The sequence below is a fragment of the Eupeodes corollae genome, chromosome 2 (assembly GCF_945859685.1).
Source record: "Eupeodes corollae chromosome 2, idEupCoro1.1, whole genome shotgun sequence".
NCBI lineage: Eukaryota > Metazoa > Arthropoda > Insecta > Diptera > Syrphidae > Eupeodes > Eupeodes corollae.
Genome location: NC_079148.1, coordinates 55747231 through 55771021, shown reverse-complemented (window position 1 = coordinate 55771021; position 23791 = coordinate 55747231). Strand labels below are relative to the sequence as shown.

At 34.0% G+C, this 23791-nt stretch overlaps 3 protein-coding genes across 4 annotated transcripts in view; 2 read left to right on the top strand and 1 right to left on the bottom strand.

Moving 5' to 3' along the window:
* LOC129944173 (phospholipid-transporting ATPase ID) overlaps window positions 1-4345 on the top strand; it is an 87020-nt gene extending 82675 nt beyond the window's left edge. For both annotated transcript variants that reach the window (XM_056053408.1, XM_056053407.1), the window contains exons 23-24: window positions 2690-2809; window positions 2890-4345. In XM_056053408.1, the coding sequence (XP_055909383.1) occupies window positions 2690-2809; window positions 2890-3117 (348 nt within the window). In that variant the 3' untranslated portion in view covers window positions 3118-4345. The remainder of the gene's footprint in view (window positions 1-2689; window positions 2810-2889) is intronic.
* Window positions 4346-7714: 3369 nt separating this feature from the next.
* LOC129947265 (ubiquitin-conjugating enzyme E2 H) lies at window positions 7715-13809 on the bottom strand. Its single transcript, XM_056057768.1, has 2 exons — window positions 13296-13809; window positions 7715-8368 (listed from the first exon to the last, which is right to left on the bottom strand). The coding sequence occupies exon 2, from the start codon at window positions 8356-8358 to the stop codon at window positions 7810-7812; it is 549 nt and encodes a 182-aa protein (XP_055913743.1). The 5' UTR covers window positions 8359-8368; window positions 13296-13809; the 3' UTR covers window positions 7715-7809.
* Window positions 13810-16290: 2481 nt separating this feature from the next.
* Window positions 16291-23404, top strand: LOC129947193 (ankyrin repeat and LEM domain-containing protein 2 homolog). Its single transcript, XM_056057645.1, has 10 exons — window positions 16291-16494; window positions 19848-20009; window positions 20072-20550; window positions 20608-20760; window positions 20832-20909; window positions 20987-22045; window positions 22106-22459; window positions 22528-22643; window positions 22703-22834; window positions 22910-23404. Exons 1-10 carry the CDS (start codon window positions 16443-16445, stop codon window positions 23154-23156), a joined length of 2832 nt encoding a protein of 943 aa, XP_055913620.1. The 5' UTR covers window positions 16291-16442; the 3' UTR covers window positions 23157-23404.
* Window positions 23405-23791: the final 387 nt, after the last annotated feature.

Genomic DNA, 23791 nt, shown 5'->3' with positions numbered 1-23791 from the left:
ACAAATTTTGAACATGTTAAAGATCTTGATAAAAGTTGTAATATTTTGGTATGTGCGATTCTATTAACAAAAGCCAACAGATCTTTTTTTCCGCAAGCATAGGCTTCTTGCTATAGGATTTTTGAAGAGAAAAGACTTCGTTAAAATAGGACTTCTAACATACATATATTGAAATATTGAATTATGGTGATCTCTGTTAGCTTTAATGACCTTTGTGTCGTGAAGTTTTAAGCTGGCCTTGTTCTAGGGAACCATTTTTGTCGCCAGATCCTTTATGTCATACAAACCAACATGGCATAGCTCACTGACAACTTCCTGCCTTGATTATATAAATAAAGCCATCTGTTGAATAAATCGGACCACTCTTCAGCTGACGCTTAACATGCCGTTCAATGAGGATGTGGTCGCTGTCATCCTCATTCTGGTTTTGTCCTTTTATCAAGAACTTGTGGCTTAACTCCTCAATGCCCAAAAACCGAAGAGCATGCAAATAAAAATTACCTGTACACAAAAAAAACTACTACACACTACACATTGAACTAACCTGTAATTGATAAGAGAGTAGTAGTCCCCCATCTAAGTTCTAACCGCGCCCGACAATGATTGATTTCGGTGATAGGATTTTTTTTTAAATTCATTTTTATTAATTTATTCAACTATCTTAAGATAGACAAAAATTCATAAAACTAGCCTAGTTAACCGTAACTTACAACTAACTTACTGGTCCCATACGGAAACTTTAAGTTAAAATATAACACTTAATACTTACACCCTTCGGCCCTAAGATCTATTTTACTGTAATAAATTTTTTTTATTTTTGTTTATTAGCAAATTTAAAAAACTAATTTCAATATCTTTTTTATTTTTACCTAAAAACTACTTAAAATTAGGTCCCTAAATAAAACTTAAAATTAACTTAAACTACCTATTCTACCTATAAACTACTTAAGCCTAGAACAACCACCACCAGTAAATCTAACTATCTAACATTTGTTGTTTTTCATTTTCCTTTTTTTTCTTATTCCATGTTTTTTTTTTAATTTTATATTTGTTGTGCCACCTTGCATATTCTACTTAAAACTAAACCCTAAAACTATAAGACAAGTATGTAAGCCGACCAAGGTTTAAAACACTATCCCGTCTACCCACTATCAAGTGCCACCAAAACTGGTTCTCCTGTTCACCCTATCAGTTCGGTCCCGTTCAGACACAGCCCTACTGAACCAAAGGAGCTCTGCTCCGTCTTGTGCCATGACGTCCCGATTTTACAGGAGTCGCCTATTCACGGTTCGTCGTCTGACGTGGTAGATTACCGGAACTGCCAATCTATCCTGTATCAGCCCGCATCCATCTATAAAAAGAGGAATGCCTCTGGTGGAATGAAGCTGCTCAAGCGTGCACTCTCAAAATACTCGTCGTTCGGATAGAACGTCCCGAAAATTAAATTGTTGGTCGAAGACATAGCTCTTGCAATGTGACCTCGAACGAGTTTTATCACGAAATTGTCAATTCTGTTGATTCGAGCTCCGTTGTATAGGACATCGTTGGAATAGTGATGCACGTAAGAAGATTCGTCTGTCAGATATAAGCCGGTACAGCGTCGTAAACAAGCCGCTCCATGTAGCAAATTACCTTCACTCTGGGGTCAAGCCGACTGCTGTAAAACAGCCGTTTCTACAGAGCGAAGGCTCCTCTGGCCCTGAAAAGAGTAGCATTTATATGTCTGTCGAAATAGAAGTTATATTGCCATTTTTAACAACAAACTTTCTACCGTTAAGCATATCATAAAGTATATACAACAATGGCTTGCTTATGCCAAGCCTGCTCAGTTTTAGGTAAGGACACTCTAACCATACGGTGTCAAAGGCCTTTTCCAAATCAACCAGAACAGTACCTGTCCATTGTTGTTTTGATTTATTCCATTGAATATCAAAAACGAGTTTAAAATTGTGTCATGACCCGCCTTGAACCCGAACTGTTTATCCGTAATTATTTTCTTGTCTGCAGCCCACTTAGTCAGAGCCCTATTGATGACTTTTTCGAAAACTTTGCCGATGCTCGGAAGAAGACTTATCGACCAAAGATTTGACAAGTTGGAGTTGTCCTTTTCCTTTTTTGGAGAGGATGACCCACAGCGGTAATAATATGCATTGAGTGCATTATAGAAGAGTGTGGTGTAAATGTCAATTTCCTCCATCGGTTAAAGTCTTAGTACAGCGTAGGATACACCATCGACACCTGATGACTTTTTGTTTTTATTGAGTTAAAGATGAGCTGAAGCTCAACCTTCGTCACTAACAACGCTGAGAACCGATATTTTCATCGTGGTATGGTCGTTGGCAAGTAATTGAAAAGAGATTTATCACAAAATATAACGCTTTTGAAATAATTAATGAATTCTTCAAAGGTCACTGCGTAAATAAGAATAAAACAGTATTTCAACAAAAACAAAATTCAAAAGCGACAGTCACCATAATAACACAAGTGCCATTAAGGCGCCAATTTTTAAGTTATAGAAATAACGCTTCTTCCCTAATAAACTTTATAGAAAATTGGTTAAAGCTGTATCATTAATGTATCATTATTAAATAAATAAATAAATATTATCAGAAAACATTTCTGGATTTTGTATTGCTTGGAAATGCCATCATGTATAAATATAATAAATAATAAATGTATCTATTTCAAGATTCGCTATAAACAACGAGCTGCTCAATTAAAGTTAAGACAAGGTACTCATATTCAACGCGTTACATCGAGTAGAAGAGGCCGACGTTCTTTACGATCTGGATATGCATTTGCTCATCAGGTAAAATTAATTATAAACCTTTTTAACCCAAAATTTAGTTCCCATATTTTTAAATTAATATTTTTATCATGCATTTTCAGGAAGGTTTTGGCCGTCTTATTACATCTGGAAAAATTATGCGAAAACTTCCACAAGAGTTCGCATTCCCACTTGGCCTGGGTACAAAAAGGCAGTTATCATCTTCAGAAATTGACGAAACCAAACAGAACATTACCACTACATCTCCCATTAATTCTGCAACGCCTTATAAATCAGACGAAGTGAGTCCACGCGCACCCTGCCAGGATTTAGATACTATAAATCTATAAATTATATTAATAAAGTCATGATAAGAAAAATTAACGGTTATATTGACCAATTTGCACCAAACCAAGACAATTTGTGAAACTAGTTATTAAGTTTATTATAAACCTGCAAAATTATAGGTTAAAACAATAGTTGTATATATAATTATTAAATTTAAGCTCATTTATCATGCCTACATTGCGAGTCTATACCAAATATCTGGAATCATAATTTTACTACGAAATCCAAAATTGAATGCTTTGCAACTTCGTGCGTCGTCGTGGGTATGGTGTTTTGGCAAATTTTATGAAAACGTCCATAATACTCCCACTCCCAAAAATACGACAATACTTCTGACTCGGAGTTTGTAGTAAAGTTTTATTTTTGTGCGATTGTTTATTGTTTAGTAATATTTTTAGTGGACATTATTTTCTTCTGCTAAGACTTTATTCATTTTTGAATACTTTGCTTTAAACAAATGTCTACAAAAAACAAAAGTATTAATTCGGAATTTCATGTTATTATTTTATTCATACTTTAAAAGAGATACTTAAGTAGTAATTTAATAATAATTAATACATTAAATTAAAACTGAATTTAAATTTTTGTAAAGTTAAATAAAAAAATAAGACTTAAAATAAAAACAAATTAAATAATACATAAATAGTAATAATAAAAGGAGAGGCTTACTTAAATTCTTAAATTAATATCAATCGAATATTAGGTATATTAACAATTATACATACATATATACGACGATATACTACACTATCTACATACTACTATGATGGAATAGAAAAAATTGCATCACTCAAAGAGGTTAACTACTAATATTTCCTAAATCGTACAATTAATACAAAATAAAAGATATTTAGATTTTTCTATGAAACAGGAGAAAATGTTCGATTGAATCACCAAAAACGTGTCTTGTCGTTTAATTAATTTAAAATTCCCAATTTTTGCCTTATATTCTGCTTTATCTTAAAAATAAACAATAAACAATAAACAACAACTAAATAATAATAATAGAGTAAAAATAATGTATGTTTTAATTGATTAGTTTCTGTATTTAATATTATTTTATTTTTTAAAAAATGTGTAGGTATGTATATCTTTTGGATTTTTATTTTGTAACTGACACCAAATAATATTATGTGACAAATCTTTTACTGTAAAGAATATTAAATTGTAAGGAATTGTCTAGTTCCAATTTATTTAGTAATAAAACATAAGAAATTATTTTAAGTAAAAGCATTTTCTTTTCATATGATTAGCGTTTCAATAAATTTTCCAGAATTTATACCCTGAAATTATCTCCCTGTGTATCGTAAATATTTATCGATTAACAGCTCTTAGAAAACCAGGGACTTGTCTTGTGACTTAGCATTCTCTAAACCACTTTTGTGTGCGAGTAATTTCAGAAAGAGAGGGCACTACAGTTGTTATGTGGAGTCCGAACACTAATTTTAAGAAAGCACTTTTCAGGACAAGAATTACTTTTTGAGGATTGGTCAATTCCTCGAAAGGGACAGTAACAGTACCTGTGAAAAAAGACTTAAGGTGGCACAGGCAGGGATTGAATCCAAGACATCTGATATAACAGTCCCTGGCACTTTCTTAAATTCATTTTTAAAATGATCTTAAAGCTAAACAAAAATTCATAGTAATAGCTAACTACTACTATTGGTACCATACGGACACTTCAAGTCGAACATTTGGCTGTACCCACAATATATTTAACTTAATTCAATTTTTTTTTTTTTTTTATTTTATTAGAAAACTGAAAAAAGTAATTTTAATATTTTTTACTTAGTTTCTAAAATAAAAATGAGGAGTAAAGTCGCTCAAGCGTGCACTTTCAACAAATTTTTCATCTGGGTACAATTATATTTTTTTTCGAGGACATAGCTCTTACAACGTGACTTCGATCAAGTTTTATCACGAATTTGTTAATTCCGTTGATTCAAGTCCAGTTGTATAGAACCTCTATTGAATAGTAATGAACACAAGAAGACTCGACTGTTCGTTATAAGATGTATCTACAGCAGCTTCGTAAACAATGCCGCTGAAACTTCGCCATCTCGGAACCAGATACCGACATACTTCACTAAACTTTTGGCCGCTAATCGCTACCAGTGAAGATCAATGACGATCAACTTATTCCTACTATTCTTGCACGTTTCCCTCGTGACCCCAGCTAACGGAGCCCAGAACAAAATTTTCTCCGACTTCTGGACGTTTATTTTTAGTTTCCAATCGACGCAATATCGCTTAATCTTGTCTAAATAACGCTACAAGAGAATTATAATAACATCAACCTTTTGGGCCATTCTGTACGGCGTACAGAATTGCCTTTGTTAGACTACCTATCAAATCGCTGGTGTAAATGCTAATAGTCCGGTCAATTTAGACACACAAATAGTGGTCAAATAACAAAAATTCCGACAGAGCCAAATTTTGGTGGAGACCTTGGGTTTACAGTAAGAAATAAAAATTTAAAAGTTCCCATTAATCCCATGCGAGCTTAAAAAGTTATTCGGGGTCAAAGGTCAACATTTTAGGTTTTTTGGATTTTTTCTCAAAAACGGTAAGTTTTATGACAAAAATACCTCAGACCGAATTTGTAAATCTCAAAATTCTCTACAAAAATGGTGCCTATGGTTTTTTTTCTAAGTATCACCGTTCCTGAGATATCGCGATTGTAAGAGTTATGTTCAAAATAATATGCACATATTTGCCCCACATATAAATGTTCGTGTCTTTCTTATACCGGCTTCTTTTATTGTTAAACGTTCTGTTCTAATGAATATACGTATTTATTAGAAGCGTTGACTATTAGAGTCTGTGTTAATCATTATTTTAAAAAAATGTCACAATTTTGTTTTATTTGCAAGAAACTTTTGTCTGAAGATGAAACTGTTGTGGTTAGTCGTGGAATGCAAACTTTAATCGATGCAAGTGTTGCGAGAAATGATGAGTTTATTGAGTATTTAAGAAGTGAAAAGTCCGTCACAATACACGTGGATTGCAGAAAAGCATACACCCGGAAAAGTTCAATCTCTGCAGCAAAAAGACAACGGGAAAATGAAGAAGCCAGTAGTTCAAAAGTAAGTCCACCTCGTACTAGAGCGCGAGTAAGCGAATCCAGCTTTTGTTTTTAAGAGAACTGTTTATTTTGTGGTGATGAAGCAGATGAAGAGGCTGAGAAAAAGAAACCGCAGAGTCTTCGAAAAAAAATTTACAAAGTTTCTACATTTAACTTTAAAGAATCCCTTTTGAAATTAGCTAAAGATCGTTCTGATGACGTATCAAAAGCTGTCATTGCACGTATTAATTTTGAGTATGATTTAATAGCTTCTGATGCTAAATACCATGACAGTTGTTACAAATCTTTCCTGAGACCTAATACTGGCGGTAAAATTGGGCGTCCCCAAAAGAGGATGTGAACTCTGCGATGGAGGAAATTTTTAAATTCATCGAAAGTAGTGACGAATGCCAGTTTACGATTTTAGAATTAAAGAATGTTTCTCAAAATGTAACTTTAGATAACAGAATTATAAAAGTACGATTGAAGTCAAAGTATGGTCGTAGAATTATTATTACTGAGAAGCCTGGAAAATTAACATTTATCTGTTTTATAGACAATTGCCAAGACAGTTTAAGTCAAGCTTAGTCTAATAAAAACTTGGATGAAAAAGAAAAACGCCTGATAACTTTGAAAGCTGCGGCAAAAACCCTTCGAGAAGATATTCAATCTTGTGTATTCGATAATTCTATGTACCCGCCACCTGGTAGAATGTTCGAGGATGTAAATAACGATATTCCTGAATCATTGTCATATTTTTTAGAACAAATCATTCTTAAAAATAAGCGTCATAATTTGGATCATTTAAAGTTAGTTTGTTCAATATTTGCCATAGTATTTACTGGATACTCTCTTCGATTCGTTCCCTATTGCAAAAAAATCATTAGTTGTGTTTTTTTTTGCTAAATGTGAGTACCAAATGAGTCGGCAAGGAGAAGGACCCTCATGTAGGTTTTACCCAGTCAACATCTCGAAAGTATTGCCAATTTTCCTGAACATTTAAAAAAAAATTAAATAAGGACTTGATCGATGGACCAAAATTATTGAGCTCGGTCTTCTAAAAAACAAGATTATGCTAAATATTATGTTTTCATTTAAGTAGTAAATCCAGTCGCTATATATATATTCTTTTCCAGTATATTGACCAATTCTCTTTAATTTTAATTTGAGTTCGTCCTATAATAAAATTAAAATATTGTGTTTATTTACCAAATAAATTTCAATTTTTTTGAGAAATGAAAAGACAATCAATTTCGAGCAGAATTTCGAACACTGTGTTTGAACTGTTAACAAATTAAGGGTAATCATAATAAGTATAAAAATGTCATTATTAACTTTAATGACTTATTTTTTTCTTAATATCACCATACTCACAGTATGTTAAAGGAATCGGAAAATAAAGAATCAAGTTTTTGGGCATAATGGGTACCATATTATTATCAACATTTAAAAAAAGAAAAAAAAAAACAACACACCAATTTATTTTGTTTTGAAATAAAACTCATTTATTTGAAACTTAATTAAAAAAAGTCATCTATTATTCATAATTTATAATTAATATATTATGTATGTGTATAGTTACAATAATAAATTTGTAAAATTTATTTTTTAAATTAAAACGAAAACGATATTATAATTCCATATCCCTAGCTTCATCTTCACTATAGTCGGACATGCTAGACTCGCTGTCTGAGCTCTCACGTTCTTGGTGTGCACGTAAAGCTTCTTCTGTTGCGTATCGCTGAACATAATCGGCAACTTTTCGCCGATATTCTTCAGGCTCATGCAAATACAACGCAGCAGCATCACGATTTAATGGATCGACCGGATTTGGATATGTTAATAGTTGCGGTAAAAATGACTCGAATATATTAGATAAGTCGTAAAGCGCCGTCCATGCTTGATTAATAACGTCTAAGCAAACAGTGCCCGATGATTCATCGATATTAGGATGGTAAATTTTATTGACAAAACCTATACTAGGTGATTTGAAGGGATAGTTATCTGGCAAATATACGCGTACCTTCCATATGCCACCCTCGTACGGTGTACCCTGTGGTCCAAAGAATTTCACATGGAACTCATTAAGACCACCGAGGATTGTCACCTCGTGCTTACTTTCAATTAATTTGATGACATCATTGTCCATGCGACGTTTACCAGCACTTGGGGATGACATATTTATTGCTCTGTAAATGTATCAATAACAAAAAATTAAATAAAATGAGGCATTTTGCAAAGATAATTAATAGATTTAAAAAAAGAATATTTAACAACACCAAACGTGCTACATAATTTGCATTGGTAATTTTCAAAAAATAATTCTCTAACACAAGGCAAGTTATAACAGCTGTTTTTTTAGACATGTGTTTTTTAATTTGGCAATACTTTTTCGGGGTTGGTCTTTTTGGTAGCCGTAATTTTATTTATGCTAAGTTTGAAAGACTTACTCCAGAGCAACGTTTGCAAATCGTGCAAATTTATTACCATTACAACAGTTTAATTTGAGCTACGTATCGAAATAATTAGTTAAAGGAAGGAAGCTATCAACGAGAGCATTATTTCGCGTCGTAGGAGTGTTGCGTGGCATCCATGATCGTGCGACTTAACTACTCTGTCTCAGACGATAGCGTTTTGACGATAGTCTCACTTCACGTAAGATGATAATCTTCAAACGATTGCTAAATAGGTATTGAAAACCACTTTTCTTACTTGTTGTAAAATAATTTAAACAATTATAATTCCGTTTAAAATGTTCGCATTTCAAGACGCCTTTAATTGATACTGGACGCAATACATTTTGCAGACGGTTGTCATTCTACAATACTTCAATATTAAGATTTGCTGTAACTATTAAGACTTTGGGTGAAGAGGTTTACCAATGGTTGGCAGGCAACGATTTACAACTCGCTCTTGCACAAAGCACGTATCCAAAATATTTACGGAAACAACAATATTTTGGAAGCCAAATTATCTCCCCTTTAGATAAAGCCAAGTCTTTCTAGGGAAAACGAAATGTCCGAAATTAAGCTAAGTTATTTTCAAAAATGTTGAACAACAGGAGGTTAATAGGACCAATATTACCTACAAATAGCTTATTTCTATCTAGGACGGAATTGGGTTTATACACATGGACAGTGTTGAGTTTATACCCATTATTAATCAGACACAAATAACTTACATTTTGAAATTATTACTATATAGTCGTCGAAACAAGATTAAATAGTTCATATGTTTGGTAAGACATTTTTTTTGCAAATTTTAGCAATTTTCCATAGAGAAAAAAACAATGCAATAAACAAGTTCAATAAATACCTGTCTATTGCACTTATAATATAATTTAAAAAAATATGACTATACACCCAGGTTTATTAGGCCACAAAATTTATGTGAGAGTCAATACCAAAAGTATTCTACTCAACGAAACTCGATAGGTAATAATATATTCTTTTAAACATAGTTTTTTATTTAAAAAAGAAAAATTTCTATACTTACGACTTGTTTTAGTTTAAAATGCATTTTTATATAGTTTTGAAAGAATTATGAAATCCTTCGGAGCTTTTTTTGCATGTACATATGTACATACTAAGTATTATTTATTGAATTTTTATTATACTAAATCTAAGTCCAATGACGAAGTCGGTGGGTGCACATGCTCCGACATATCTATTTATTTATTCTTTTTTAACCCAATCACAGCTTCTGGATACTATAGAAGTCCTCTCTTTTTTCCAAAAAAGCGTGATATCTGTTAATAATTAATTAATTAACTACTTCACTGTAAAATATCACATTACTATTTTCTGGCTTGAAGAAAAAGGAAATTGAGCATCACTTTGTAATTAAATTGATTTCAACAAAATCTAAAAATGTATTCACAAAGGTATGGAGTTTGTACATCAAGATTCTGTACCTTCGTTACCTTCCATCTAAAAACGGTGAAGTGAATTTTAATGAAGTACTAAGAGCATTGAAGATGACTTCGTTCAATGATTACGACTGCCTTTAAAAAAATGTAAGGGTCGATATACTTTTTCACCGAATAAAGGTAATTTTCTACATAGCTGCCTTAACCTGTGAAAAGTAAGCGTCGAGAATACTCACAGGAATTTAAAAACAAATGCTAACAGCTTACTTTAGAGTGTTTTAAATATGTCCCTTATCTTCCTATTTATTGATCGAATTATTACCGTGCAATTATTATGACTAAAGAACAATCAGAACTCTACGCAGTGTCATAAGAAGGATCCCAGAAGAAGTCAATCTTTCTAGCGAAAAGTTCATGGCTATAGTTTTTTGGGATTCAAAGGGTACATTGCTGATCGACTAAAAAAAATTGGTGAATAAACACCACGTCTTACGCATTCACTATGCAACGTTTAAAGAAGAAATTGAGAGAAAGAGAAGGGTCAACGACGACAACACTTCACACAGCACGAATTCGCGAATGTCGTTTCGAAGAAATTCACCTTTTAGCTCGGACTTGCCCCCCAAGTTATTAAGAAAAAAATATTTGTGGTAAACGATTTTCTCACAATGAAAAGTTAAAGGATACAATAAACTAATGTTTTACATGGAAGGAGGAAAGCTAGTTTTAAGAGGAGACACACATTAAGGGGAAATTATATTAACAAAATAAAATGAACCTGGTAAAGTATTCCACATTCGTATAGTACGGCTAAAGAAAAGAATATCTGTACTTATTTTTTTTATAACGCACTAGGAAGAGGAGAGAGAGGTTGAAAGGAGGTGTCGGTGCACATTGGTTTTGAATTCCTGAATATTGCAATGGGTGGGAAAAACAGAGTTTGGTAAGGCATTCCACATTCGCGTAATACGGCTAAAGAACGAATCTCTGTACTTGACAGTACGACCGAAATAGGGCTCGTGGGTATACAGATGAGCATTAATAGAAGCGCGAGTATTACTGTTGAACTGTTTAAGGGAGGGAATGCAACTGGCTATTTCTCTTGAGCATGAAACGTTAAATTAACGGTAAAAAAGCGTAAGAAAACAAACTTTACGACGATCCTATGATGGTGCTATCATTAATCTAAATGCTCTACGTTTAATACTGTCCAAGAAGCTTGAGTAAGTTACAGGAGCACCAGCCTAGATATGAGCGTTATACTCAAGCTTTGGACGTATATAGGTCTTGTAGAAAACAGCGAGATCAGAGGGGGAGAAAAACTTCTTGCATCGCCTTAGAAAACCCAAACATCTTGCGGTATTTTTGGCGACATCGCGTATGCGATTATTCCACAAAAAGTGGTTGGTGATACACATACCGAGAATGCATGTGCCATTTATGGACAATGGCAAGTAGGTATATTTCGCTTTAACGATACAAGAAAGCATTGTGTTTTCGAAACATTAAATTCCACGCGGTTTCTTATTCCCCATTGCACAATTCTGTTTATCTCGGAATTTAGTGAGCTTATCATATTTTGTGGTGCAGTGGATGTGAATCTGAAAAGCTAAGAGTACTATCGTCAGCGAAACAATGTATTGGATTAAAAGTTGCAGACAGGAGATTATTAATAAAAATTAGAAAGAGGGTTGGAGATAGAACAGAGCTCAGGGGCACATCAGCATTTATTTTTTGGTTTTCAGACTTAAATCCATCCATTACAACTTGTATTGAACGATTCGAAAGGTAATTACTAATCCAATGAAGGAGGGATTCATGAAAACCGAAAGCACGAATTTTCGATAAGAGAGCCTGATGCCATACTCTATCAAATGCTTTTGAAATATCAAGTGCAATAATCTTACTTTCTCCAAAACGATGTAAAGAATTGTTCCACTGTTTGGTGAGATGAACCATTAGATCACCAGTGGACCTATTGCCACAAAAGCCGTATTGTCGGTCATTAAGAAGCTTTCGATCTTCAAGACATTTATTAAGCTGATAATTAATCAGAGTTTCCATGACTTTGGAAAGAAGGGACTTAAGTGCAATCGTTCGATAATCTGAGAGTGAAGATCCGCCTTTTTTGGGAATAGGCTGGCCATCCCAGAGGAGTAGGACAGATGAAAAAGCTTACGCATTGGTTTTGTACTTTAACAGCTCCAGAGATTTAAGAAAAGATCCAAGATTTAATTACAATGCACCAATAACTGGTCTAGGAGTCTTCATTTTATCAGCCCATAGTTGGAACAATATTGCCAAAATTGCTTATTGCTAAGCGGACTTGATGAAGACAAAATTCTACAAAAGTGGATTATCAGAAAAACATTATTAATTCCCTAAACTTGTTAATTTATAGAAGTTCACAAATTGTGAAAAAAATCCTCTTGTTAAATTTAAGGCTACAGCAACAAGAGGAAATACATATGTACATGAAAAACAAAAAACTATTAATCATTGCTTATTAACGATCCAAATATGCAAGCAGAGCTCATTATGGGCGGTGCAAATGATAGCTGCTACGACTCTGATTTGATTTCCAACTATTTTTGCCCGTGCTCTATGCATATTAAAATTATTTTCCACTCATTATGACACAACAGACAACAATAACGCACATAACAAAATAATCTAATGTTGTCCTCCAACGTTAGCAGCAGCAGAAGTTTCATCTCTCTCATTTTAGACTTTTGATTATAAGTGTGTTTTTCTGCGTGAGTTTTGATTTATTTATTTTCCATTGATATGTATTTACCTACAATTTGCGATGACCCTCACTCAATCACACATTTCTAGCAAACAACAAGATAATCTTTTCCGAACTACTGAATAACGATTTTCCTCAAAACATACAAGATTTTGTTTCGCTTTAATACCTAATAGAGTCTATTTTCATAAAATTATTTATAAAAGAGAATAAAAACAAAAATATTTATGTAAAATCTTGCATTTGTCATTGTCAGACTTCCTTAGGTTCTCAGAGTCTGTTTAACAAATTGATAGCACATGCGAAATATGACAAGTAAACAAAGGAAACAATAATGCGAGTAAGTATGTAATAAGGGCTTCCTTTGTTTTATAAAATCGTACTTGCTTATTGGCGAGCTGATTTTATAACATTGCTCAGAGAAAGAAGTGAACTTGAGGATTTTTTTTCTGTTAATACATATTCACATTCAGATTCAGTGTGTGTCTTGTCTTCTTACCAATTTATAAAGATTCTATTGCGTTTCAGCTGCGTGAAATTCCGATAGATAGAAAACCACACTTTGTTATTCCATTAAGTTTCTTATTATTGCCAAAGTCTCTCTCGTATTGACTATTAATACCAAATACCAAAAACACAGCCTTTTCTTTTATTTTATTTCTTTTTTAAATATTAATCAACTTCGACTTCGACTTTGACGAGAACGACAACGACAACGACAACGACACAACCAATTCGATTGGAACAGTATTATAAAGTAATAAAATATAATTTATAACTGCATTCAAACGGGATTGCTCTTTTTTCTGTTATGAATTTCTGTGTGATGGACTTAAGTACACTTTTTACAATTCACAGTTATTCGTTGAATAAGTAATTTGTTAATTAATTTGACGATAGAAATTAACAAAAATAAAAGCAGACTCGGAGAATTGCTAATTTTAATTTCTTTTTTGTCTTGCTGAACAAAAGTATAATAGAGTGATCTCCTACGACAATTTTTTGTTATGGAGAAAAGTTTTTCGTTCAGGGTCGCATCGATTTAAGACAGCGGATGTGTTCACAAAACAAACAAAAATGTATTGAATTCAGACAAGAAATTAAAGCTGAGTGCTCACGATTAACAATTCTCACAATGTTGTCAGAACTTGACAATTTTTGCTAATGAACTGACTGAGTAATGGCAAAGATTTATTATTAATAAAAGTGGATCTTCATAATCTGTATTGTGGTACTTTTTCTATTTTAAATATATAATAAATCACTAAACACACATTGGCATCGTAGAATTAAATTTATACGCTCTATTACATGGTCTACCACATTAGCTGCCAAAAAGACAACATTTTAAGTGGCACTAATAATATTTGTAAAAATAAACATAAACAACAAAAATATTTATTTTAACAAAATTAATAATTAAAGACATATTTCTTTAGAAAGATATTACTGAAGGAAGTAAGCAAAGAGTTTATAAAATTATTGTAGCAATATTTTGCAGGCTGCAGCTTTTAAATTTAATGACTTGCTATTTTCCTTCCAATTTGCAGATCTACTACTAATTTTCGAATTTTCTTTTTCAGTCATTTATAAAATGATAGACATTTAGGACCTGAGTAGAGGCCTAACTAGAAGTAAATGTAACGAGTAACTTATTAGTTGGATAAAGTACCAACAGAGCAGTTAGCAGCGTAAAAAGTTCTATCATGAAGATCAAAAATGTTCGCAATAGGGTTTGCGTTCTTTTTGATAACTTTAAGGATGAATTCGTTTGCTTTTCTTAAAGAATTATTGAAGAAATCACGAATTTTGAAAAAGGACAAACTAAATTAAACCTTTTGACGAAATCGACTTTATTGCATATATCGTATAGAGAAATAAGCTATGATACATTTTCTGTAGTACCCGTGGCATAATGGTTAGTGCGTTGGACTGTCATGCCAGAGGTTTGATCCCTGCCTATGACATATAAAGTTTTTTTTTCACTGGTACTGTTTCTTGCAAGGAATTGACAAATTGTCTAAGAGTAATTCTTGAAATGAAAAGTGCTTTCCCAAATTTGTCATTCGGATTCGGTTTAGAACTGTAGGTCCCCTACGACTCTGACAACATTACTCACACACAGAAATGGCTGACAGTTGTAAGCCACTAGGCCCTAGTTCTCAACGGACTGTTGCGCCACGCAATTTATTTAATTTATTTATTTACATACCCGAGAACTAACTAAACATTGACAATAAAAAAATCGAAATCCCAATCTTAACTAGAAATGAAACAATAAATCTAACAAAGATCGTTTGTCAAAACGTCTCAAATACTTAAAAAACCAATACATTTACTTATGAGGCGGAAGTATTTAACTAGAAAATAATGATGGGAAACTACTCAGTACACAAAAAAACAATTTAATATATTGAAACAAAATATTCTTCCACTTTTTTTGTATAAAATATTGTCACTAAGAATTGACAATCACAAACAATCATAGCTCTTTTTTAATGTCAAAATGGCAGTTCAAATCGTGAAGTTAATTATATTTAACGGTGGTTTTAACCCTAGAAAGATAACCATATTTCATTGACCATAACACATGATTTATACGTCGATTCGACGTAGGTTATCTTTCTAGGGTTAAAGTTGAATTTCTCAACCATAAAATTCGCCCTTTTACCTTACAAAAGAGCCCGCTCAAATATTATAGTGAAATGAGCTCTCCCTTTTCCGAGTCTGATAACTTAAGAGGTGGCTCTCCTCCTGTGATATTTCGAATTGTTTTTAAAAGCTGATCGGTTGGAATAGCTTTGCAAATCAGCTGGGTTTGTTAATATTTTTAATATCAACCAGAGTTTTACATTTTAAACATTTATAATAAAATATTTGACATAGAACAGGTTGGAAAATATTTTTAAAATAAGGATTTGTTTGACTAATTTCATTTCTTTTAACTACACCAAGTCTAAAACGAGTATAATTGACAGTAAGGCTATGAGATAATCAAAACTAACCTCTGATATTCGTCATGAATCTAACTTGAGGTCTCCATTGAACATTATCGGCCTGTCCTCAGATAATCGAATAGATAGAAACAATGCAACATCTAGTTCATGATCCGGTCATAGCAGTTCCTCCAGCTTCTCAGGGCTTATTTTTTATTACTCAAAAGCATTTTTTTTTTGTAAAAAAAAAACAAAAACTACCGACACTAAAGGTTAATCAACCGTTTCTAATGTCAAATAAGACATTTGAGGTTGCTCATGGCAAGACATACAAAAAAAAACAATGGATTGCGGATGACATTGCGGAAGAGAAGCTGGAGTGGATTTTACTCTTGTGGAGCCTCAGGGTAAATATTTGTCTGGATAGTTACCAGAACGCGACCATTAGCTTCTTTTCACACTACACTTACACCTTAACTCTAATTTGTATTTATTGTGGATTGGCCCTTGCACAGGATCAAACATCAAACCACAACCATCTTCACAGGTTTTTGTTTCGAATTGTCAAATGCATTTTCAATATAAAAACGAAAAAACAGCAGATAAACAGATTAAAGAAATTCCTTAGCCGCAGTTAATGTTATTATTCATAATTTAACTTGCAATTATTAGTTTTTTTTTTAAATTTAATTTTCGTTCGAGTTACTACAATGTCATATTTTAGTGTGCACATTCCACAAAAGGGCTCCCAGGACCCATTGGGTAAGTTAATTTGTCCATCACAATTATTTATGCCGCCTTATGTGTGTCATCTACGAACTTAACTTCGCCGTTCGCCAATCCTGGTGAAACTTTCTATTTGTGAAGTCCGTTTCTTCCTTTCCTTTTTTATTGTTAACTTGAAATCGATTCAAATATAATTTCATATATAAATTCTTAATAGATTAATAACAAAAGTAAATCCATACAAGAATGTTTTTTCTCCATCATCTAACCTGCATTGTCTTCGTTGTCGTTGTCGTCTCGTCGTGCCCCACAAGTCTGTCTGGCTGCAAAACAAAAAAAAACAAGACTGCAGAGGCAGATAGTGGTGTGATTTTCTTTCTATTATTCCTCCTCTTTTTCCTTTTTGTATTTTGGGTTTAGTCCAATGTTTTGTTTTCAAACAAACTACCTGCAAACGCTACCTTTCGAAAAACAACATTAATTATGTTGTTAATTTTAGTCATTCAATTTTTTTTTCTTTCTTGGTTTTGTTAAAAGTCAATACACTTTCGATAGGAAATCAGTGGCTGGCCCTTCATGTGATGCGCTCTAATGAGCTTAAGCACTGGCAAGTAGCCAATACCAGATGTTTGTTGAGCATTCCTTTACATTTTCTTAGGACACGCAGCTTTCAATTGTGTGATCTAAATTTGATTTCTAATGCAAAAACGATTTAAATTTCTTTTTCTTTTTTTTTTATTTGTTGTTTTTTTAAATAGTAACGAATCAGCTTTTTAGACAATCCTCTGATTTATTCTTAGAAAATTTCAACATTTTTTATATCTAGACTGATTCTGATGACATGCGACGAATTGTTGACAAAATATCATGTCTTATGTGTTGCTGTTTCTGTTCTTTCCATAAAAAAAGACATAATTTTCGTTCTTTCTTAATTTTAATTAATAGACTGACTTAATAACAATATACTTTAAAAATAATAAAGAAAATAATTTTGTTTTTAACTTTATGGTAGTCAAAAAAATCAATTTTCTAAGATGTATGGCTTGGAATTTCGTTCTTAAGTTCGATCTAAAACCAGGATACGATTCCATCCTCATTCAAAAAGTCTCTCCATTTATCCCGATCGCTATCTCTCCAGCTGTACCATAAATTTTCTAAAAAAGACTTTTCGGTCTGGTTTCTCTTCGCTCATTCGCTTTTGCAAACGAAGACAAACGGGCTTAATCATTTGTACAATATCTGCTTCGTAGTAGATTGCAGTTCACGGTTGTTGTGTCTCTAGAATTATCCTTCCTCACATAATGGGTCAACAATTCTCCTCTAGACTGTCCTCTCGAAAGGGGCTAAGAGCTTGGATTTAAATAGCTTCGACGGACTATAGTAAGCTGACCGCGCATTTTTTCGCCTACCTATTCATATACTGTTATCAACTGCTTGATTTTTAAAATATTGCAATCCTTCCAATTCATGCTTCGCCTGTGCTACTGGAATGAGGCATCAGTTACAGGTTGTTTTGCTTCTCAAGATGATGTAAATGTCCTCTGAGTAAGCAGTTATTTGGCTAGATGATCCCTCTTGTTGGTGGACCAAAATCACGGATTGCTTTCTGCAACGACAGGCTGAAAGACAGGCCAGACCATTCCCTTGTCTGAGTGCATTGTAGACGTTCATTGGCCTGGACAGCAATCCTAATATTTTAACTTGCTTGTTAGATCATTCGATAATGGTCAACCTAAAAAGTCGTGAACATTTATTTAGGACCTTTCAATGCTATCGTAGGCAACATATCGTTTCGCACGCCAAGTTAGTTGAGGTCTTCACCCACCTGAGTGCGCCACCTGAGTCGCGGTCTTCCTCTACTGCGCCATCCCTCCGGATTGGATTCGAAGACCTTCCGGGCTGTAGCGTTGATGTCCATTCGCTCTACTTGACTTAGCCATCTAAGCCGTTGGACTTTAATTCTTCTAACTAGGTCAGTGTCGCTGTACAGTCCGTACAGTTCGTCGTTATATATTCTCCTCCATTCTCCATCTATGCGTACGGGACCAAAAATCACCCGAAGAATTTTTTTCTCGAAGCATCCTTAAGAACCTCTCATTTTTCTTTGACAGGGTCCAGGCCTCAGCGATATATGTAAATGAGAACCAGGATGATGTGTGTCTTATAGATGGTGATTTTAGATGCTCGAGAGAGGACTTTACTTCTCAATTGCCTTCTAAGTTCAAAGAAGCAGCGATTTGCAAGAGTTATTCTTCGTTTGATTTCAGCGCTGGTGTCGTTGTCTGCATTAATAGCGGTGCCTAGGTAGACAAAGTCCTTAACTACCTCAAAGTTATAGCTGTCCATGGTGACGTTTTGTCCAAGACGTCGTCGTTCAGTGTCCTTTTATGATGACAGCATATACTTGGTCTTGCCCTCATTGACCACTAAAGCCATTTTCTTCGCTTCCGTCGCAATGCTCAAAAACGCTCCACTGACATCACGCTTTGATCGTCCAACTATGTCAATATCATCTGGGTATCCGAGTAATTGGATGGACCTTTGGAAGATTGTGCCTCTAATGTTGACGGTTGAGTTTTGCACAGTTCTTTTTCCGACCTTGATAGAGCAGCGTGCATTCTCCATCGTCATTCTGCACAAACGGATAAGTTTGACAAGGATGCTAGACATTGCTCTGTAGAGCTCTACCCTATAGATGCTGTCATATGCGGCTTTTAAATCGATAAAGAGATGGTGGGTATCGATTTGAAGTTCCTGGGTTTTTTCCAAGATCTGCCGTAGTGTGAATATTTGGTTGATAGTGGACTTCCCTGGTCTGAAGGCACACTGATAAGCACCAATCAGGTTGTTGACGAACGGCTTCAGAAGTTCACATAATACGGCAGAGAGGATACGCAATGTTAAGGAGACTGATGCCTCGGGCATGCTTTCGTCCGACCATATTTTGCAGATGAGTTGGTGCATGCTCCCTACCAAGTCATCGCCTGCTGCTTTGAATAGTTCGACAGCGATGCCGTCAGCTCCAGCAGCTTTGTTTGACTTAAGTTTAGATATAGCTATCTTCACTTCGTCAAGGTCGGGTAGGCGGAATTGTTGATCTGCGCCGCATAGGTTGAGTGGTTCTATCTCCCTTACAGCGGAATTCGGTTCGTCATCGCCGTTTTATAATTTGGAGATGTGGTCTTTATGACCATGAATGAAGTTATATAAGTGACTAACTGAACTGTTGTATTTCGCCTTAAGCTGCAAACTTAATAGGTTTGTCTGGAATGTATTGCCTTGTGTGTCCAGGTTTATTATCCTTTCATATTTTATGTATTGATAGCGTTTAATTTGTGATCATTTGATACTTCCTGCTGGTCTTAAAACTTTGTGTTATATATTTCCAGTTAACGTGCGAGAATGTGTTTTTGAAAAAAAAGTCGAAGCCCTTACCTTACTGAAGCAACACAAAGATGCCCGACTGAAAGTATTTTCAAACTCTGATGATGCTGCAAACTATGCCGAAACTGGCTACGAAGTATGCCAATCCAAATATTCAGACGCAAAACGTAAGTTTTATACCCAAACAATAATATAAAAAATTAATTTTGTATGATTATTTTGAAATTAGCAAGCTCTCCAGTAAATCTGGAGAAGCCAGCATATCGTGCTCCAACAAAGCAAGAACTCACAGAATTTCGTAAATTAATCGAATCAGGTGATCGTGATAAAGTTAACACAAAAATTTGGGACAATCCCAGATTCCTAATTAGTTCGGCAGATACACCAACATCACTTAAAGAAGGCTTTCGTTACAATGCTATGCATATTTGTGCTTTAAATAAAAAATCTCAAATTGCCGCACTTATTCTCGAAACAGTTTCTAATATTGCATTCATCGAATTAGTGTATGGTAAAAAGAATCAAAAGGTTTGCATCGAAGCGAGTGCAATTATATTGGATTATTTTCTAAATATGCCTGAAAAGGGAAGGTGTGAGACTCCATTGCATTTAGCGGCTAAAATAGGCGCTGTTGAAGTTGTTGAAGTTCTCACATCGTATCGTCAGTGTAAAATGAAATTAAATAACGATGGTCTCTTGCCTAAAGATGTAAGTTATTTTTTTCTGTTTTGGATTTCCTGTTGAATTTTTGTTTTTGTTTTTTAGATTATCTGTTCGCGTGATCCTAGTGCAAGTCCTGAGTTAATAGAAAAAATTGCACTACTCCTTGAAGAACGCTTTTATGTTCCCGTTATTCGTTCTGCCAACAATATTGTTCCTCCGACGATTGGACAGCCTTTTTCCACAAATAATCCACCGGTAATTAAAAGTCTTTAATATTTACTAACAACTTACAAAAACCGAAATAAAAACTAATTAAAACATTTTAGAATCTAAATTCTGACCCTATGAGTCCTGAAGTTGAAATTCAGGCAGTGGCTGGGCCAATGAATAAGGAACAAGCAAAGGTATGCAAAAGAAATGTGTTTTTTTATTTTTACTTTTTATTAATTTAAACTTTGAAATTCTTCTCAATTTTCTTCAGAGTTTTTTCCGACGCTGGAAGACTCCACCTCGTTTGGCTAGTAATTCCTTACCACTACCCAACAGTCCCTTCAAAAGCCCCAGCCGAACCAGTACTCCAACAAAATTAACACCAAAATCCCTAAACAATTCATTCTCCTTAACTCCAAACAGAAAATACATTTTAAATAATAAGCAATCACAAATAGATGAAAGCCCTTTAAACAATTCAAACAAAATAATTGTCAACAATAAACTGCTAGAGGACAATAATAATGGCACATACGAAAATGGAGGCATAATCAACACGAATTGCCTGACACCATATCGGAAAAAAGATATTTTTTCCACCTTTCGAGAGAACAACATTGCATCACCAATTGTTTTGAATGCAAATGATTCATTATCAACAAGTGGTCTACAGCTTGATAGAAGTTATATAGATCGTTACGATAGTCCTGGCTTTAAGGAGCGACATTTAAAGCTCATGGATGCCGAGAAGGGCTTTGAAATAATTGGCAGAGAACTAGCAAAGGAACAAAATGTCGAATGGAAAGAATACTGGGATTTTCTAGGCATGTTCATTGATATTGCCTCGGAGAAGGGTTTAAAGAAATTTGAAAATTTCTTAGCGCAAAAGGACAAAGAGAACAAACCGCCAGTTGTTGTTAATAAAAATAAAGTGCTCTTGGATGATTTATGTACGGCTCTCGATAAATTGAGTTTACGCACTGAAACAGCAAATGCAGTTGAAGACGATCACGACAGCAGACAAATGTATAATAAATCAATAGCAAACAATGCTCCACAAATAACAATGCCTTATACTTGTGTGGAAAAGTCATTGCAGGTATTTGCAAAGCGAATGACAAAAAATCTGCTACATAATATTGATAGCATTGTTTCAATCAACGATGCCTTCCTTTCCGAATTAAAAAGACTGAAATCGCTAATAGTTAGCTTTATGGACGATGCTCGTTTTTTAAATGTGAACTTCACAAAAGTGCATTCAAGATTTGCCTTCTTAATTGCCAGCTATCTGAATGATGCTCAGGGTATTGATTCAACTAATAAAACAAAGGTATTGGAAGTTGTTGATTTGTTTGTAAAATTGGTTCCAATTTTTTGTTTTTTTTTGTAGATTCAAAAGTGTCTCCAGCAAATAGTTTCGTCACCTGGCGAAAGAAAAGAGCATTTGCTATGTGTTTGCAATAAAATGCTGTTCTATATGAACAAAAACATTGGTATTATTCAATCGGAGAACCTTAAGACCGAAGAAAATTGCATTCAAGCATGGGTTAAGGAATCGCAATGTGGTTGTAAGTGGGATAATGTATTAAGTCGAAGGGAGAGTCGACGGTCGCGAATTGAATTACGTAAAGCGAGATCATCACCGCCCAGCCATGTTGCTGAAGTCAAATCTCAAGAATGGAGAACCCAGCCTGATACATTAGATGGTTCAGTAGACGATGATGAAGGCGAAGATGTTTTTTGGGTAAACTGACTAACTGATCTTTGATTTAAGCATAATTCGGATAATTTTCTCAATTTTCCACTATTTAGTCGGATTTAGGTTCAGATGATGATGCTGATGAGTGTTTTGTCACGCCGCCAGAGAGTCCATCAGAGCTCTCCGTTGAAAGTGTCGATACCGAAGATTATCATTTATTCTTATTGGGGTATTATTTAGCTACTATTTTATCGTAAAACAGTTTTACCAAACCAAACTTCATTTCAGAAATGAACCAACCAAGCGAGACCTAGATGTATTAAATGCAATATTTCATTTTGATATAAACAAAGAAACCTATCCATATATTTATGCTTGGAAAGCAGCAGTTCTGCGTTATTCAAATGAAGAGATGGATCAGTAAGGAATATTTGTTGTTTCTCTCGCAACATAGACTATACTTAATGATTTCCCTTCTTTTTCTTTTTTTTATAGCTTCCCATCACCATCAGCGATTGTCAAGAAGTCATTATCATTCTCAATTACTGAACGACTGCCAACACCTAGAACTCTTTTCAATTCTCCGTCGCGTCCATCGCATCCATCACCTATGCTAAAGAACAAAACAATGGAAAATCTCATAATTTATAGAGAAAATCGAAAAGATGTTAGTTTCTCGCTGTCCGATGCGAATGAAAATAGTACTTGCAGTGAACTTGCTTGGATGAATGTTTCTACTTGAAGTTCTGTTTTTTTTTTTATTAATTATTTTTCTCTTGAACCGTCAAAGTTTTCATAAATGTATAACAACAATCTATTTTATAGTAATATTCTTTCTGAATTCAGATTGAATTTAAAAAAAGGAAAGAATGATACTTTGCATTTTGTATTGTTCGGCCAAATTTGTTATATCATTAACTTTTTTGTTTCTTCTTTGTTTCCTTATTATCCATTAAAAAATATATTTTTCTTATCGAATGCATTTTAACAAAAAAAAAAGTCTTTTTAATTATTTTTGAGCACCTAAGGATATGTTTTGAAAAACAACAATTCAAATTTATTGCCCATGTTCTGCATTTCACTTATTGCGAATATACTTTGCGAAAGTGAATTTGGGTGTTCCACAATTCGTTATTGTGAATTGGATTTTCGAACATGCAAATGGGTGTTCTGTATTTCGGTTAATTACATTTTTTGAACGCATTCACATTTTTTATTTCTGTGAATTGATCTTTGTTAGCTTCCTTCTGCTAGGAATCGGAGGGTTGCAGCAAGTTTTTGAACTGAAGGAATCGATGAAGGTATTATAAAAGGTTTTATTTCCCTTAGAACATATAAAAAAACGTGTTTGCTTGATCTAAAAAAAACAATGCAAGC

Bases quoted from the DNA above. Each gene is read 5' to 3' on its own strand.
- LOC129947265 (XM_056057768.1), bottom strand. From the start codon at position 8,358: ATGTCATCCCCAAGTGCTGGTAAACGTCGCATGGACAATGATGTCATC.
- LOC129947193 (XM_056057645.1), top strand. From the start codon at position 16,443: ATGTCATATTTTAGTGTGCACATTCCACAAAAGGGCTCCCAGGACCCA. The intron at 20,910-20,986 runs GTATGCAAAAGA...AATTTTCTTCAG, and splicing joins TGAATAAGGAACAAGCAAAG to AGTTTTTTCCGACGCTGGAA. The intron at 22,835-22,909 runs GTAAGGAATATT...TTTTTTTTATAG, and splicing joins TCAAATGAAGAGATGGATCA to CTTCCCATCACCATCAGCGA.